At 41.6% G+C, this 15,024-nt stretch overlaps 1 protein-coding gene across 1 annotated transcript in view; it reads right to left on the bottom strand.

The window, feature by feature from the left end:
• LOC107543706 (DNA mismatch repair protein Msh3-like) overlaps positions 1-15,024 on the bottom strand; it is a 152,485-nt gene that overhangs the window by 48,523 nt on the left and 88,938 nt on the right. The window contains exons 16-18 of the mRNA XM_087827169.1: positions 14,296-14,360; positions 10,596-10,712; positions 777-884 (exon numbers count right to left, since the gene is read on the bottom strand). Of these exons, the coding sequence (XP_087683295.1) occupies positions 777-884; positions 10,596-10,712; positions 14,296-14,360 (290 nt within the window). The remainder of the gene's footprint in view (positions 1-776; positions 885-10,595; positions 10,713-14,295; positions 14,361-15,024) is intronic.

Below are 15,024 nucleotides of genomic sequence, written 5' to 3'. Positions count from 1 at the left end.
CCCCAGACAGCCCATATGGGGCAATGTCCACCAGAGCCACAGAGAGCCACCAGCACAAAATTCCGGCCCAAGCTGGAGCAAGCCAAGTCCAGAGTGCCGGCACTAGCAGAGCCACCACAGAGAACCCCCGCAGGGCCAGGCCGGGCCCAGGCACAGCACCACCATGGGGACAGGGACACCTGACTCCTGGAACCTAAGTCATTGCCCAGAAAAGCTATGGGAACAGGGCTGCCACCCTAAAGAGTCTGGAAGGCAGGGCGCACCTCCTACCAATCTCCCACCCCCAATCCCAGAGAGCTCAGCAAAAAGACTGGCTCAAGTTTAAGGTTTTGGATTTAGGAAGAGCAATAGGGAGCAATAGGGAGCAATCTGCCTCAGAATGACCCACAGCTTGAGAGTCACCCGTATCTGATTTAGATATTTAAATGATACTTATAATTATAAAGTTAAGCATATTATATCAAGTGCTCAAGTCAAAGCTAACAAAGGAAAGGATTGCACCTTTGTAAAAATGTCACCCACATAAATTTAAAGATTGAAATATCTAACATTCACCTCTAGAATTATCATGACCATCTGCTATCACTGTATTTACTGACAGACCAAGAGAGGGATTTAATTTTAAATTGAGCTGTATGTGTACGATATTCAACTTCACCAACACTCCAGCGTATCTGAGTAATTTTAGTGTTTTATAATAAAAGCACTAAAATTGATTGAATAATGCCATCTGATCTAAAGCACTGAAATGGGGGGGAAATAAAAAAATGTATTACCTGCAGTAATCGCCTTGCTTAGTGACCTTGGCCAGGGAGAAAACGCAGTCAACAGTTGCTAGGTGATGTACTGCTTTGCACAGGGAGTGATAATGTTCATTGAAATTCCTACAGAAGCAACAAAAAGGTGAGCAGAAGTGATTTCTCAGACTCACAAAGCTGAAGGACAAGTCCTTTATTAGCTGAGATCAACTAAAACAAAATAACCAGTCATAACTAGCAGTTAAGAGAGTTGGAAATTACATAGAACTACTTTTCTGTTTAATATAATAATTTAATCACTGAGGCTTTTTCTTCCATTTGGATAGAATTTTATGTATTTAAAAGTGTCTATGCAAAAACGTTTACTGTTAATACCTATTGCACATTTCGTCTCACTATGACATTTCAACTTAGATATAATGAACACAAATGCAGCGAATGTTTTCATTTAGTTTCAGTACCACTGAATTGGAAGCTTCTCCATGGCAGAGTTCACGTCCATCTTACTTACCTATCAGTACAGCCCTAACATCTAGCCCAAAACCTTGTCATAATCTTGAAGGCAAGCACAAAGAAAAGGACTTTTTTCAGTGATCTGCAGTTATCTTATTAATAGTGCATACAGAAATTTACTTTCAGATTTGTTTCCAAAGGATGATGGCCACTGCCTCAAATCTTTGGCTAATATTTAAATAACTGATGGTCTAGAAGCTTAAAAGCACCCTTTATTGAAAGACATAGTCAGAAAAAAATACAGGAACGTACACAGGTGTGTGCACTCTCTCTCTGTGGCTTAAACTACCCTGTTATCTCAGGAGCACAGGCATCCCTTACAGTGTCCTTTTAAAGAAGAACCCGGCCCCAAAAGAGATAACATTCACCACAGTACTTCTCTTAAAGCAGATTTCACTATTGTACTGTGAGTTTCAGAAACCTTGAGGTTTAGTCTGTCTGCTCTGTAAGAACAGAGGTTTTCAGAGCGCCTCCTAGCTCGAAGAGGCGACCAGGTTAAGCTGCCACATGACCAGTTGTTGTTATACTGTCACTATACTGATTTTTAAAAAAATGTATCTTTATTGTTGAAAGTATTACAAATATCTCCCTTTTTCCTCCAGTGATCCCCTCCCCCTTGCAGTCCTCCCTCCAGGCCTTCACCACACTATTGTCTGTGTCCATGGGTTACGCATAAGTGCATATAAATTCTTTGGTTTATCTCTTCCCACTCCTACCCTGCCTTCCCTCTGAGATCCCTCAGTCTGTTCCTTGCTTCGATGTCTCTGGGTCTATTTTGTTCATCGGTTTATTTTGTTCATTAGATTCCACATATGAGTGAGATCATGTGATACTTGTCTTTCTCTGACTGGCTTATTTCACTTAGAATAATACTCTCCAGGTCCCTCCATGCTGCCTCATAGACTAAGAGATCCTTCGTTTTTACAGCTGCATAGTATTCCATGGTGTGAATGTCCGAGAAGATGCTTGATACGATTTCAGTCTTCTTGAACTTGTAGAGACTTATTTTGTGTCCTAACATGTGGTCTATGTTTGAGAATGTCCCATGTGCACTTGAGGAGAATGTATATTCTGAAACTTTGGGGGAAATGTTCTGTGAATGTCAGTTAAATCCATCTGATCTAGTGTGTCATTTACAGTCCCTGTTTCCTTGTTGATTTTTTGTCTGGAAGATCTGCCCAGTGAAGTCAGTGGGGTGTTCAAGTCCCCTAAGATGACTGTATTGCTGTCGATCTCTCCAGAAGTTGTGTTTTTTTTAGCCTGTGTGAGTCTTTTCTTCTAAGTTGGGTTTCTTGTAGACAGCATGTATTTGGGTCTTGTTTTCTTATCCATTCAGCTACCCCATGTCTTCTGATTGGGACATTTAATCCACTTATATTTAAGGTTATTATTGATAGGTACTTATCTATTGCTATTTTCTTTCTTTATGCCTATGTTTCTCTTTCTCTCTTTTTCTACTTCTTATTACAGCGGTCCCTTTAACATTTCCTGCAATGCTGGTTTGGTGGTGATAAACAACTTTAGCCTTGTTTTGTCTGGGAAGCTCTTTATTTCACCACCTATTTTGAATGATAGTCTTGCTGGATAGAGGAGTCTTGGTTTCAGATCCTTGCTTTGCATTACCTGGAATACTTCATGCCACTCCCTTCTGGCCTGTAGAGTTTCTGATGAGAAATCAGCTGACAGCCTTATGGAAGCTCTTTTGTAGGTAACAGCTTGCTTTTCTCTTGCTGCCTTTAAGATTCTCTTTTTATCTTGAATTTTTGGGATTTTAATTGTGATGTGTCTGGGTGTGGGGCTCTTTGGGTTCTTCTTGCTTGAGACTCTCTGTGCCTCCTGAACTTGTGTGACTTTTTCCTTGACCAGGTTAGGGAAGTTTTCTGCCATTATTTCTTCAAACAGGTTCTCTATCCCTTGCTTACTTTTGACCTCCTCTGGCACTCCTATAATGTGAATATTGTTACGTTTCATGTTGTCCCACACTTCCCTTAAACTGTCCTCCTGTTTTTTAATTGTTTTTTCTTATTGGATCTCTGATTGAGTGATTTCTTTCTACCCTGTCTTCTAATTCACTGATACGATCCTCAGCTTCCTCTAATCTGCTGTTTATTCCTCCCAATGTATTTTTTATTTCTACTATGTCATTCTTAATTTCCTTCATAGTTTCTGTATCTTTTCTCACGCTGTTGAGTATCCTTACAATCAGTATTCTGAACTCTATATCTGATAGATTGTTTATCTCCATTTCATTTAGCTCTACTTCTGGAGAATTCTCTTGTTCTTTCATTTGGGGCTTGTTTTTTTGTCTCCCCATTTTTGGCTGCCTGTTTGGATTTCTTTCTATGTATTAGGTAGATCTGCTAGGACTCCCAGTCTTTTGGATGGTCTCTGGTGCAGGCCAATGTTAGACACTGTTTATGATTGGCCTGTTTGAAGCTTCCCACACTCCACAGTTTGTGGTTCCCTCTGCTCTGGCTGGGTGTGTTTGAACAGGACTTCACTATATTGATTTTTAAAAGTCTGTAATTTCTGCCCAGCCGGGCGTGGCTCAGCGGTTGAGCGTCGACCTAGGATCTGGGCGATCGGGGTTTGATTCCCGGTTAGGGCACATGCCCGGGTTGCAGGCTCGATCAATGACTCTTTCACCATTGATGTTTCTATCTCTCTATCCCTCTCCCTTCCTCTCTCTGAAATCAATAAAGATATATTTAAAAAAAAAGAAAAAAAGAATATCATGAAAAAAAAAATCTGTAATTTCTGATTTTTCTTATAACATCAGACTAAAGTATTCTATGTAAATGAGTTTTTCAGATACTAAAAACATTTTAAGTGTCCAGCTTTATTTTTGTGTTAACTATTTATGAATTAAAAAATGTACTTATGGTATATTTTATACTTCTCTGAGTACAGAGAACACAGTGAATATAATATACCTATTTCTCACTGAATTAAAATTCATCAAAACAAACAACATGAATCCCACTAACAGTGTTAAGAGTCAGTGCAAAAGTCCCACACAAAGGAGACTGGCCCCTGGTACCAGACAGGTGGTGCTCAGTTGCCACCTTAAAATGCCTCTTGATTTTGAAGATGCCACACGCTGCATGGACCTAACATTCCTGGAGTGGTTGCCCAGAGATTATACCTTGACCTTCCTGTTCTGGCATCAGTTTTAGATCTGACCACTCATTTACCTCTTGGACTGTGCCCATCCTGTCCCTGTTCTAATTACTGACCCAGTTAGTCTTCCTATCCTGGCGTGTGTGCTCTCTCTCTCTTTTTGCCAGAGAGCAGCCATGCATGGTATTTCTGCTCTTGCCTATCTGGATACGAGTGTCAGAGGACCTCTGGCATGAAAAACAGTCCATTTTTTGTTCCTCTCACTCCGTTTTCCTAATGTCTTGTCACTACAGCCCTAATTTGCTTTAAGATAGCAGCCTCAGGGTGAGGGGAACTGTACCTGATGATATTTCTAAATTTCTAGAAATGAAATGAGGGACACAGTTCTTAGTAGAGACCATTTCAGTTAAAAAAATTATAAGAAAAAGTCATGGAGGGATAAGGTAATTATTTTGATATGGACAACAATGTTCTTTCTCATGCCAATTATATGAAGCTCTGAATGCGATGAGCAAAGGCCCTAAATCTTGAGCATCGTCACCATACCTCTACCGAGCCCTGCTTGGCTTCTTGCCCTTATCCACTTTCCGTATCACAGTCATTCTCACACTGAGAATGAGCAGTTGAAAACTGGGCGATTCGGGTAACAATCGGAGAGACTGGGTTCATGTCAGACAACATGCAACTCCATCGATAAGCCACCAGCCAACGAGAGGGCAGCCAAAGCCTGAACCTCAGTCTCAGCTCAGAAGGTGCTGCGGAGGCCGGCTGAGACACTCGGGTTCTAAGGCTGCCGGTACAGTTTACCATCAGGCGTTGCTCAATGATATCTGAAGTTAATAAAAATGGAAGGGATTTTATATTTTAGTTGAGCTACTGTGTAAAAGATATTATAATTCAATTTTAAAAGAATTTGCAATTGAGGAGATTCTTCAATATCCACAGCCCATTTTCTAGAAGACAGAAGATGAGACATTTTTGAGAGAGGGTTCCATTGATAGAATTTCTTACAGCCTTGATTTCTTGCAGTATTTTGATCAAAAGTAATATGACTAATGTACAACAGTTCGTATCTCAGTAACAGACAAACACACTTGTAATAGCTGGTATTCAATCCTCTGATGTCAGGTTGTTGAGGTCTGGCACCTCAATTAATAGTGCACATAACAACCAATGCAGGAGCGCTAGCTGCAAATGTCTCAGTCAAATTTCAGCCAGTATCCTTTTTTAGATAAAAAGTAATATATTTTTCTTATTTTGAAAGTAATACTTGTATGTCATATAAACTTCTGAAATCATGTATTTGCAAAGTAAATTAAAATTTCCAGAAACCTTTCCATTGAGAAATAATCAGATATTTGAGACTACATACATGTGCACGTATATGAATAGATTTATACAAAGAATATAAAAAAATGGACAATAATCATATTAACATAAGCATATATATTTGATTTTTAAAACATACAGCTTTATATGCTGTGCACAAATGTGAATTTACACATACAGAACTGTATCACACTCGGATACTGTTGTGCATCCTTCACTCAACAATGTATCACAAGCATCACAGCCTCCTGGTGTGTCTAGTTAGTGTCGGCTCACTCTCCGCAGCTCTCAGCTGCAGTAGACGGTGGTGCAAGGAGGCAGAACTCCCCTGGGTTAATCTGGCAGAAGGGCCCAGGCCAAGGGCTGACACAGTGAGAGAGGCATCGGTACTGGAGGGATGACAGAAGAGAAGAGGAGAGGGCAAGTCAAAGAGATATTTCAAAAGGAAAGAAGACAAACAGGAATCTGGTAACAGCTAAGGGACGAGGGAGGAAGAATGAGAAAGCTCATGTAGGAGCTGGGAGACGCCTTCTTCAGCCCAGAGTAATGACGGGAGAGCAGAGCCCAGGTTTCTGCAATCATGCCACTATGACTGAATGAATACCAAGAACCTCACCGAATCCCAGAGCCCGAGAATGTGGCCTGTGAAGCTGGGAAGAAGTCATTTTAGTCCAGTTTTCACATCCTCAGTGATGCTGCTAAGGGAAAAGCCAGGAGAACTAAAGGACTCAAGGGCCCTGAAAACCGTTAAAATGGGAAACTGAAAGTGAATTGGAGATATCAAGACGGCAGCGTAGGTAACAGCTGCACCTGCCACCTCCTGCAACCATATCAAAATTACAGCTAAAATACAGAACCACCATCACTCGGAGCCTCCTGAAATCTGGCTGAACAGAAGCCCTGCAACCAGGGAACTGAAGCAGCACCGAGACTGGTAGGAGGGGCGGAGACGCGGGCGGATCGGGGCTGAATTGTGGAGACGTGGTTGCAGGCCCACACCCGGTGCCTCGGTTTAAACCCAGGAGGGAATATCAGGGGTGGAGGTTTCCCGGAGGAGTGAGGGGTCCCAGCCCCACAGCAGGCCCCCAGCCCAGGGCTCCAGGGCCGGGGAGAGACGTCCCCACAATTCCGGGCTGTAAAACCAGCGGGGACTGTCCCTGAGGGTCACAGAGGCTGCGGGAGCCCCAGCAGCTCCTCTTAAAGGGCCCGTGCTCGGCCTCACTCAGACGCTCCCTCTGAGCCCAGCGCTGGGCAGCAGCCCGAAAAGACCTGGGACACTTGGGGAGGAACTAACCTGCCTGAAATCCGGGAGAGAGGTGGAAGGGCAGCTTCCTCCCAGGCAGAAGAGCTGGCGGAGACCACTGCTCCTTTGGCGAGTCCTCCCTGCAAACAGCCGGCAGGCAGGCGCCATATTTGAATCACCAGCACCTGACTCTCACCTTAGGCCCCGACCTGTGATTGTCGGAGGCCCCGCCCCTCCCCACCTCCAGGCTCATCCAAGCCATTTCCAGGGGCTTTTCTGTGCAAGTGGCCTCTCCATCCTCATGCTTAGGACTTTCCTAAAATCTCTCAAACAAGCAGCAGTGGGCCCCATACAGCTTGATAAGCGGCCCCAGGCCTGGCACTAGCGGCAGTTTGCATTGGCTTATAGCTTGGCCTCTCCTGGACACCACCAAGCCAAGCACAAGTAGCAGCCAACTATGGATTGCTGAGTAGCTCATGCTGGGTGGCGCTGGGCAAGGGACAGGCAGAGGCTGACTTTGCACCTCCTGGGAGGACCCAGAGACAGTACATCTCTGCCCACAAGTCTGGTGGTCAGACTTGACTAGGCTGGATTACAATCCTACCACATCCATGAGTGACACACTCAAGGGGCACACTTGGTGAACACCAAAGCTCCGCTGAAGTAAATCCTGATCCATAGGGGAGTCTTCAGCACAGCAGCTCTTTGGCTGTAGCTGCAGCTGGTCCTCACAGCCAATTGGCCAGGGGGTCAATTCCTCCCAGGGACACCAACAGCAACCAAGGCTCAACTACAACAGGACAGTGCACACAGCCCGCACAGGGGAGCACCTAGAAGGCCCAGCTCAGGTGACTGGGGAGGCTGAGCCACTGGACCCTACAGGACACCTACTACACAAAGCCACTCTACAAATTCCAGGAGACATAGCAGCTCTACCTAATACATAGAAACAAACACCTGGAAGCAGCCAAAATGTGGAGGCAAAGAAACATGTCACAAAGGAAAGAACAGAAGAAATCTCTAGAAGAGGAACTAAATGAAATAGATCCAAGCAAGCTAACGGATGCAGAGTTCAGAATTTTGTTTATAAGGATGTTTAAGCAGACTGTTAGGGAAATAACTGAGAAAATTGATAACATAATGAAGTACCAATTTGAAATGAAGGCTACACGAACTGAAATGAAGAATAATTTACTGGGAATCAACAGTAGAGTAGAGGACGCTGAGAATCAAATCAGCAATTTGGAACATGAGGAAACAAAAAATACCCAACAAGAAGAGCAAAAAGAAAAAAGAATCCAGAAATACGAAGATAGTATAAGGAGCCTCTGGGACAACTTAAAGAGGCCCAACATTCGTATTATTGGGGTCCAGAAGGGGAAGAAAGAGAGCAAGAAATTGAAAACCTATTTGAAAAAATAATGACAGAAAACTTCCCCTACCTGGGGAAAGAAATCGACTTACAAGTCCAGGAAGCAGAGTGTCCCAACAAGAGGAACCCAAAGAGGCCCACAGCAAGACACATCATAATTAAAATGCCAAAGGTTAAAGACAAAGAGAGAATCTTAAAAGCAGCAAGAGAAAAGCAGTTAGTTACCTACAAGGGAGCACTCATACGGCTGTCAGCTGATTTCTCAACAGAAACCTGCAGGCCAGAAGGGAGTGGCAAGAAATATTCAAAGTGATAAAAAACATGGAACTACAACCAAGATTGCTCTACCCAGCAAAGCTATCAACTAGAATTGAAGGTCAGATAAAGAGCTTCACACAGATAAGATAAAGCTAAAGGAGTTCATCACCCCCAGACCAGCACTACAGGAAAAGTTGAAGGGTCTTCTTTAAGAAGCAGCTAACGAACAAAAGAATCTGACGAACTAAATAGATCCAGAGACACTGATGCAGGCAACAGACGATCATATTTCAGAGGAAAGAGGGAAGGGGGTGGAGGGTGGGAAGAGATTAACCAAAGAAGTTATATGTATAACCCATGGCCACAGTCAATAATGGGGTGAAGGCCTGAGGAGGGGGTGGGAGCAAAATGAAGGGGGTCAATTGGGGGGGAAAAATGGGACACATGTAATACTCTCAACAATAAAGATAAATTAAAAAAGAAAGAAAAAGGAAAAAAGAAAGTGAATTGAGAAAGGAACAGAATAAACCACATTTCCATCCCTGGATTTAAGACTCTGAGTCAAGATACCCTCAAAAGACTCAGGATAAGTAAATTAGAATCTCTTTCTGACCCTATAATTGAAGACTCCTCCGGACAAAAAGAGATACAAACCTTTTAAAAACTGTCATATTTTATCTTTTTTGTTCTCCTCCCCCCACTTGTAGGGTTGTTTACTTTAAATATATAAAGCTCCCTGAAGGAACTTACTGAATATTTGCTGTTCAAATTTTTAAAAGAGAGATTTTTGTTTAGAAAGATGCCTATGGATTCATCTTGGGCAGGCTCGACAGCCTGAGAGCAAAGGGTATAGATGCCACCACCAGACACCCTGTCTTGAACCTGGGATCTGATCCTTAACCCATGAGCAACTTATTTCTGCATCTCATTTTATTCGTTTATAAATTGGGGGTGATGATAACACTTAGTTTGCAGGGCTCCTGTGAGGAGTAATGAGCTGGTACATATTAAAGTGCTTATATGAGTGGTTGTCCGGAGCCAGCGCCTACGGACTTAATGCAAGCCAGCTGTGCACATCTCTTCCCAAGTCCTTCCAACAGGAGCTGAAAATCAGTCATGGTGCAAGTATTCACCACAGGGATCAGCAGAGAGTGGCCATAGCCATTCTCCAGCACACTGCTGACTTAAACTTGCCAATATGAACACAACTATCAACAAATCCAGAATGAGAAATCTCTAAGACAACGGCAAGTACTCTTCCAAAAAATCTGATACTATGAAAAACGAAATCTATTCTAGATTCAAACAGACTAGAGACAGAATAGCCAAATGCAGTGTATAAAAATTGATTAGATCTTTCATTTAAAAATTTGAGGGAGGTAATTCAATATATTCTTAAATTAATATTATTTTTTCTTAGGTGTGATAATGGTGTTAAGATTATATAGCAGAACCTCCTTATTTTTAGAAAATGTAAGTTTAAGTATTTAGGGGTGAAGTGTTATGTCTAAAACTTACTTTCAAGTATTTCAGGAGACAAAGTGCATGAGAGACAGAAAACAAACACAGCAAAATGCTAACACTTGATACATCTAGGTGAAGGGTACAGAGGCATTCATTCCCATAAATTTAAATTTTTAAAAAATAAAAATTAGGGAGTAAACAAAACAACTCACCCACACTCGTCCAACTCTGAAAATGTTAAGCCTTTATATAAGAAAAGTAAAACAAGTCCAAGGTGGAATTTCAAAAGAATGACTCTAGTAAACATCCTTAGCAACAAAGTGTTAGTACAGTAACAATAAAGTATATTTAGTCTCTCAACAAAGACCAAAATGAGCTTACATTTCAGTGGATTAAATATAAAATCAAACACACATACCCAATTGTTCTACGGCAGGTCACAAGCAGTAATCCTGGCTTTTCTTTTTTTATGGAAAGATTTTTTTCTGGTCTATTTCTAATAGCAAAAAGTCAGGTTACGTTTTTATTGTAAACTCACTCTAGAAAATCCAGCCATTCAGCACTGCAGTCCAGGACCAGCTGCTCCCGGAGCTGACTCAGATGTCTGTAACTTTCTACAATGAAAGGAGAGTGGAAGCGGCTCACAGCTTTTGTGCTAGAAGAGGGGGAACATAAACAGGAAATCAAGGTTACTAAGAAGCCAGTAATGCCATCTCTTCACAAAACTAAAGAAGATATTTATTATTCTCTGATGAACCTTGAAAGTAAATAGTGGTAAAAAGAGAACATTCTTTAATTATGGCCCTGAACTTTTATTTATTTATTTTATTTTAAATATATCTTTATTGATTTCAGAGAGAGGAAAAGAGAGGGAGAGAGAGATGGAAACATCAATGATGAGAGAGTCATTGATCCGCTGCTTAGCCCGCAACCCGGGTACGTGCCCTGACCAGGAATCGAACCCCGATCGCCTGGATCCTAGGTCGATGCTCGACCACTGAGCCACGCCCGCCCAGGCTGAACGTTTTTTTTAAAAAAGATGTTTTTATTGATTTCAGAGAGAGGAAGGGAGAGGGAGAGAGAGGTAGAATCATCAATGATGAGAGAATCACTGATTAGCTGCCTCCTGAACACTCCCTACTGGGTGGGGATCAAGCCCACAATCTGGGCATGTGCCCAGACTGGGAATCGAATGGTGACCTCCTGGTTCATAGGTTGATGCTCAATGGCTTAGCCACGCTGACAGGGGTGGCCCTGAACTTTTTTGATTCCAAAGATTTTGTTGTAAATAAAATACTTGGAGTTCACAGGACTTTGTTCAGGCAGCTTTTAAAATGCATTTCAAATTATATCCATATATGGCAAAATGAAAATTTAGAATTTTCATTTCATATGCAGAAAGCCTTTTCTTTAAATTATATTAAATGAAAATGCTTGCTTTAAGGAAAAAAAGATCAGAAGCAAACATGGCAAAATAAGTGCTGACAAAGCTGGGAGGTGGATATGTTGGTGAAGCCCATACTATATATTCTATACTTTTCTGTATCATTAAAGCATTTCAGTGAAAAACGGAAAAATACAAAGCATCACAAAGAATAGTGACACGTTAAATCAGGAGGCAAAGAGGAGCTTTGTCGATCTCACTGTAGATTCCCGGGACCGGGCATGGAAAGGAACGCCCCGTGCCCTTCCTCTGGGCTTGTGCACAATCTCTGATTCTTCATCAAGAAGCTGCAGTGCACACCGGGGAGGCCGTGGGTCCCCAGTTGGAGAGTCTGGCCAAGACCCCAACTCTGCCACTTACTTGCTAGCTATATGACTTTGTAAATATAACTGACCTCTAAACATCACTTTCCTTGTCTATAAAATGTGCAGAACAGTATCATCACCTCCAGGCACTGTTGAGGATCGAACAGAGAGTGGCTAAGAGTCCCTCTGTCATTAATACTCAGGGTTCGGACTCGATCTGTGGTGCTACCGCGGTCGATGTTATTACTATGAGGAGACCTTCAAGAAGAAAAGGTCAGGGTTGAGTGATAAGCAGGTGGGGACAGAGTGCACTCCCATCTCTGTCTGCTCCCCACTCTATCTTTAATGTGGCAAGCGGCTGGACTAGGGGTGACCCTGTCACACTGAAATCTGACCAATGATGTTCTAACGTATCCCTGTCAGGGCTCCAAACAACAGATAAAAATTACAATGAACCTTCCCCAGACCACCTCACTCATTCAACTGACATCACTGAACGTTCAGAAGACGCTGGCACTGATTTGGGCCTGCCTGTTGCTTTTAAATTATGTCACCTAGATTATTATGCAAACATATTTATCATAGCTTTCTCTTCTACCAAACTCATTCAGTGAGACATTTGTTATTGTTCTACATAGACTAACATGATTTTTTGTAATTCCTCTTCATAAAGCATATTTCCGTTCATTAGCTGTAGTACAGGAAAAAAGTAAACAAAGGAAAAATGCCTGCAAAAAGAAAACAGTATCCCCTAAAATCAACAATACTCAAATCTCAATTACAGTTTCTGGTAGCACAGAAAACAAAGAGGCTGGTATTTAGAACTAACAAAACCCGTGATGGTGTCTTCAGCATCCTGTGATAGTGGCAATGGATAACTGTTGTCGTTTTTTATTAAAATAATTAATTACCATTCACACATCATGTCAATATTTTCTTCCATTCTTAACATTTATTACTTCATGCCATCACCAGCTATAGTCAATCTTCTATTATCTAAGGCAAATGTAATGTTTTCATCCCAAATTCATGCAAGCATATTAATAACAGTAGCAATAAATATTCCACAAAGGATGCTACTCAGAGGGGGATGCACTTCTCTAATACCACTTCTTCAAGTGAGTCCCCTCTTGGGGATTAATGCCTGACCAAGGCGGAGAGGCGGCGTCTCGGGTGGTCCCTTGAGTTCTGTTTTTGATTTATTTTCATCAATTCATGATATAACTCACAGAAAAGATGTAATGAACTATTATAATATGTGCCATGGAAGGCACCGAGAACAATGAAATGCAGAGCTCCCTGAAGTAGAAAATGAAATTTCAGCTTCGTAAAAGTTCAAGCAACCAAATTTATCTTTCCTCTGATGGTTCCTCAACTTTCTTTCCTCATGTGTTTAAAGTGTACTCTGAGGTATAAAAATAAAACAGTAATTTTACAAAACAAGAAAACAAATGTTCACAAATAAAATACCCTTTGGAAAAAATGTTTTAAAATTAATGATAAAAAGAATAAAAAATCAATTTTTCTTTCGTTGAAGTTCCATTAAAAGAAACAGGCAAGGAAAATGCTCGACATCGCTAATCATCAGAGAGATGCAAATTAAAACCACAATGAGGTGTCACTTCACACCTGTCAGAATGGCTCCATCAATAGATCAACAAATGACACGTGGTGGCGAGGGTGTGGGGAAGGGGAACCTAGTGCACTGCTGGGGGGAATGCAGACTGGGGCAGCCACTATGGAAAACAGTGTGGAGGTTCCTCAAAAAATTAGAAATGGAGCTGCCGTTTGACCCAGTGATTCCACTCCTAGGAATGCATCCTAAGAATCCTGAAACATTCATCAGAAAGAATATACGCTCCCCGATGTTCATAGCAGCGCAGTTTACAATAGCTAAGATCTGGAAACAGCCCAGGTGCCCATCAGCAGATGAGTGGATAAAAAGCTGTGGGACATTCACACCATGGAATACTACACAGCTGTAAAGAAGAAGAATCTCGTACCCTTTGGGACAGTGTGGAAGGACCTGGAGAATATTATGCTGAGTGAAATAAGCCAGGCAGCGAAAGACAAATATCACATGATCTCGCTTATATGTGGAATCTAAAGAACTTAATAAACTGATGAGCAGAATAGATTCAATGACGTGGAAGCATGGATGAGACTGATAAATGTCAGAGGAATGGAGGAGGGCGGGTGGGTGGAGGTGGAGAGAGTAACCAAAGAATTTATGTGCAAATATGCACAACCCAAGGACATGGACAATGGTGGAGAGAGGGACTGGGGAGGGGGAAGGAACGGGGTGGAACAGGTCATTGGGGAGAAAAAGGGACATCTGTAATATTTTAAACAATAATAAAATGAAAAAACAACAACAGGCAAGAATTGCTTTTATGAAAAGGGTATGGTTATTATCAGTCAGTAGCACAGAGATATACAGATATCATTATAGTTCATGTTAATTTAAAAATATACATTTTTAAACCTACCTTCCAACTTTAATCCAATCAGATGGTATACAAGATACAGCAGAGTTCTTTATTTCAATCATAAACTAAAATAAATATAAATCAAAATTAGATATTTAAATGATTATCCATATTTTAAAGTTTCCTCAAAATTATGCTAAATATTGATTATAAATAGTAAATATTATTCTGAATAGTCAAAACAAATCCAGTACTGTTTTTGGGAGAGTTTATATATGTCCTTACAATCCAATATTATTAATTGGGGTTCCAATACTTGGGATAAAGTACAATCTGTATTGAGCAAAGGAGATCACTGGACACTTTAATGTTGTAGCACTGCATTGTGCATGCCACAAATGGTGGTTTTTTTCCATCAATGGCCTATTTCATTTATTAGTACCCACTTATCTCGAGAAATCTGTTACTCAGTAGTAAGACTGAATTTCTAAGTCCATAAAATTTTTAGATGCTCAATTATTAGATGCTATACACACTTTAGATATGGCCTCTCCCCGATTCTGAACAGAAAGGGACTTTACTATAATAGTTTCTATTCAAGGAACCTAACTCCTCCAAAAGTCCTACGAAGAAAGCGCTGACTGTCACGGAAGGTGCTTCCCCTGCGTGCCTCGTGCCTCGCCTGTAGGAGCCTCAGCTCTGTAGGCACAACGCGCTCTGCAGACAGCGCCTCTGAAGCCAGCCAGGAGCAAGCGAGGCCGAGCTCCTCTCCCGCCTTCCGTCTCCAGG

Source organism: Miniopterus natalensis, chromosome 18 (genome assembly GCF_054644295.1).
Source record: "Miniopterus natalensis isolate mMinNat1 chromosome 18, mMinNat1.hap1, whole genome shotgun sequence".
NCBI lineage: Eukaryota > Metazoa > Chordata > Mammalia > Chiroptera > Miniopteridae > Miniopterus > Miniopterus natalensis.
Note: the sequence above shows the minus strand (reverse complement) of the source record. Positions and strands in the feature narration are given on the sequence as shown.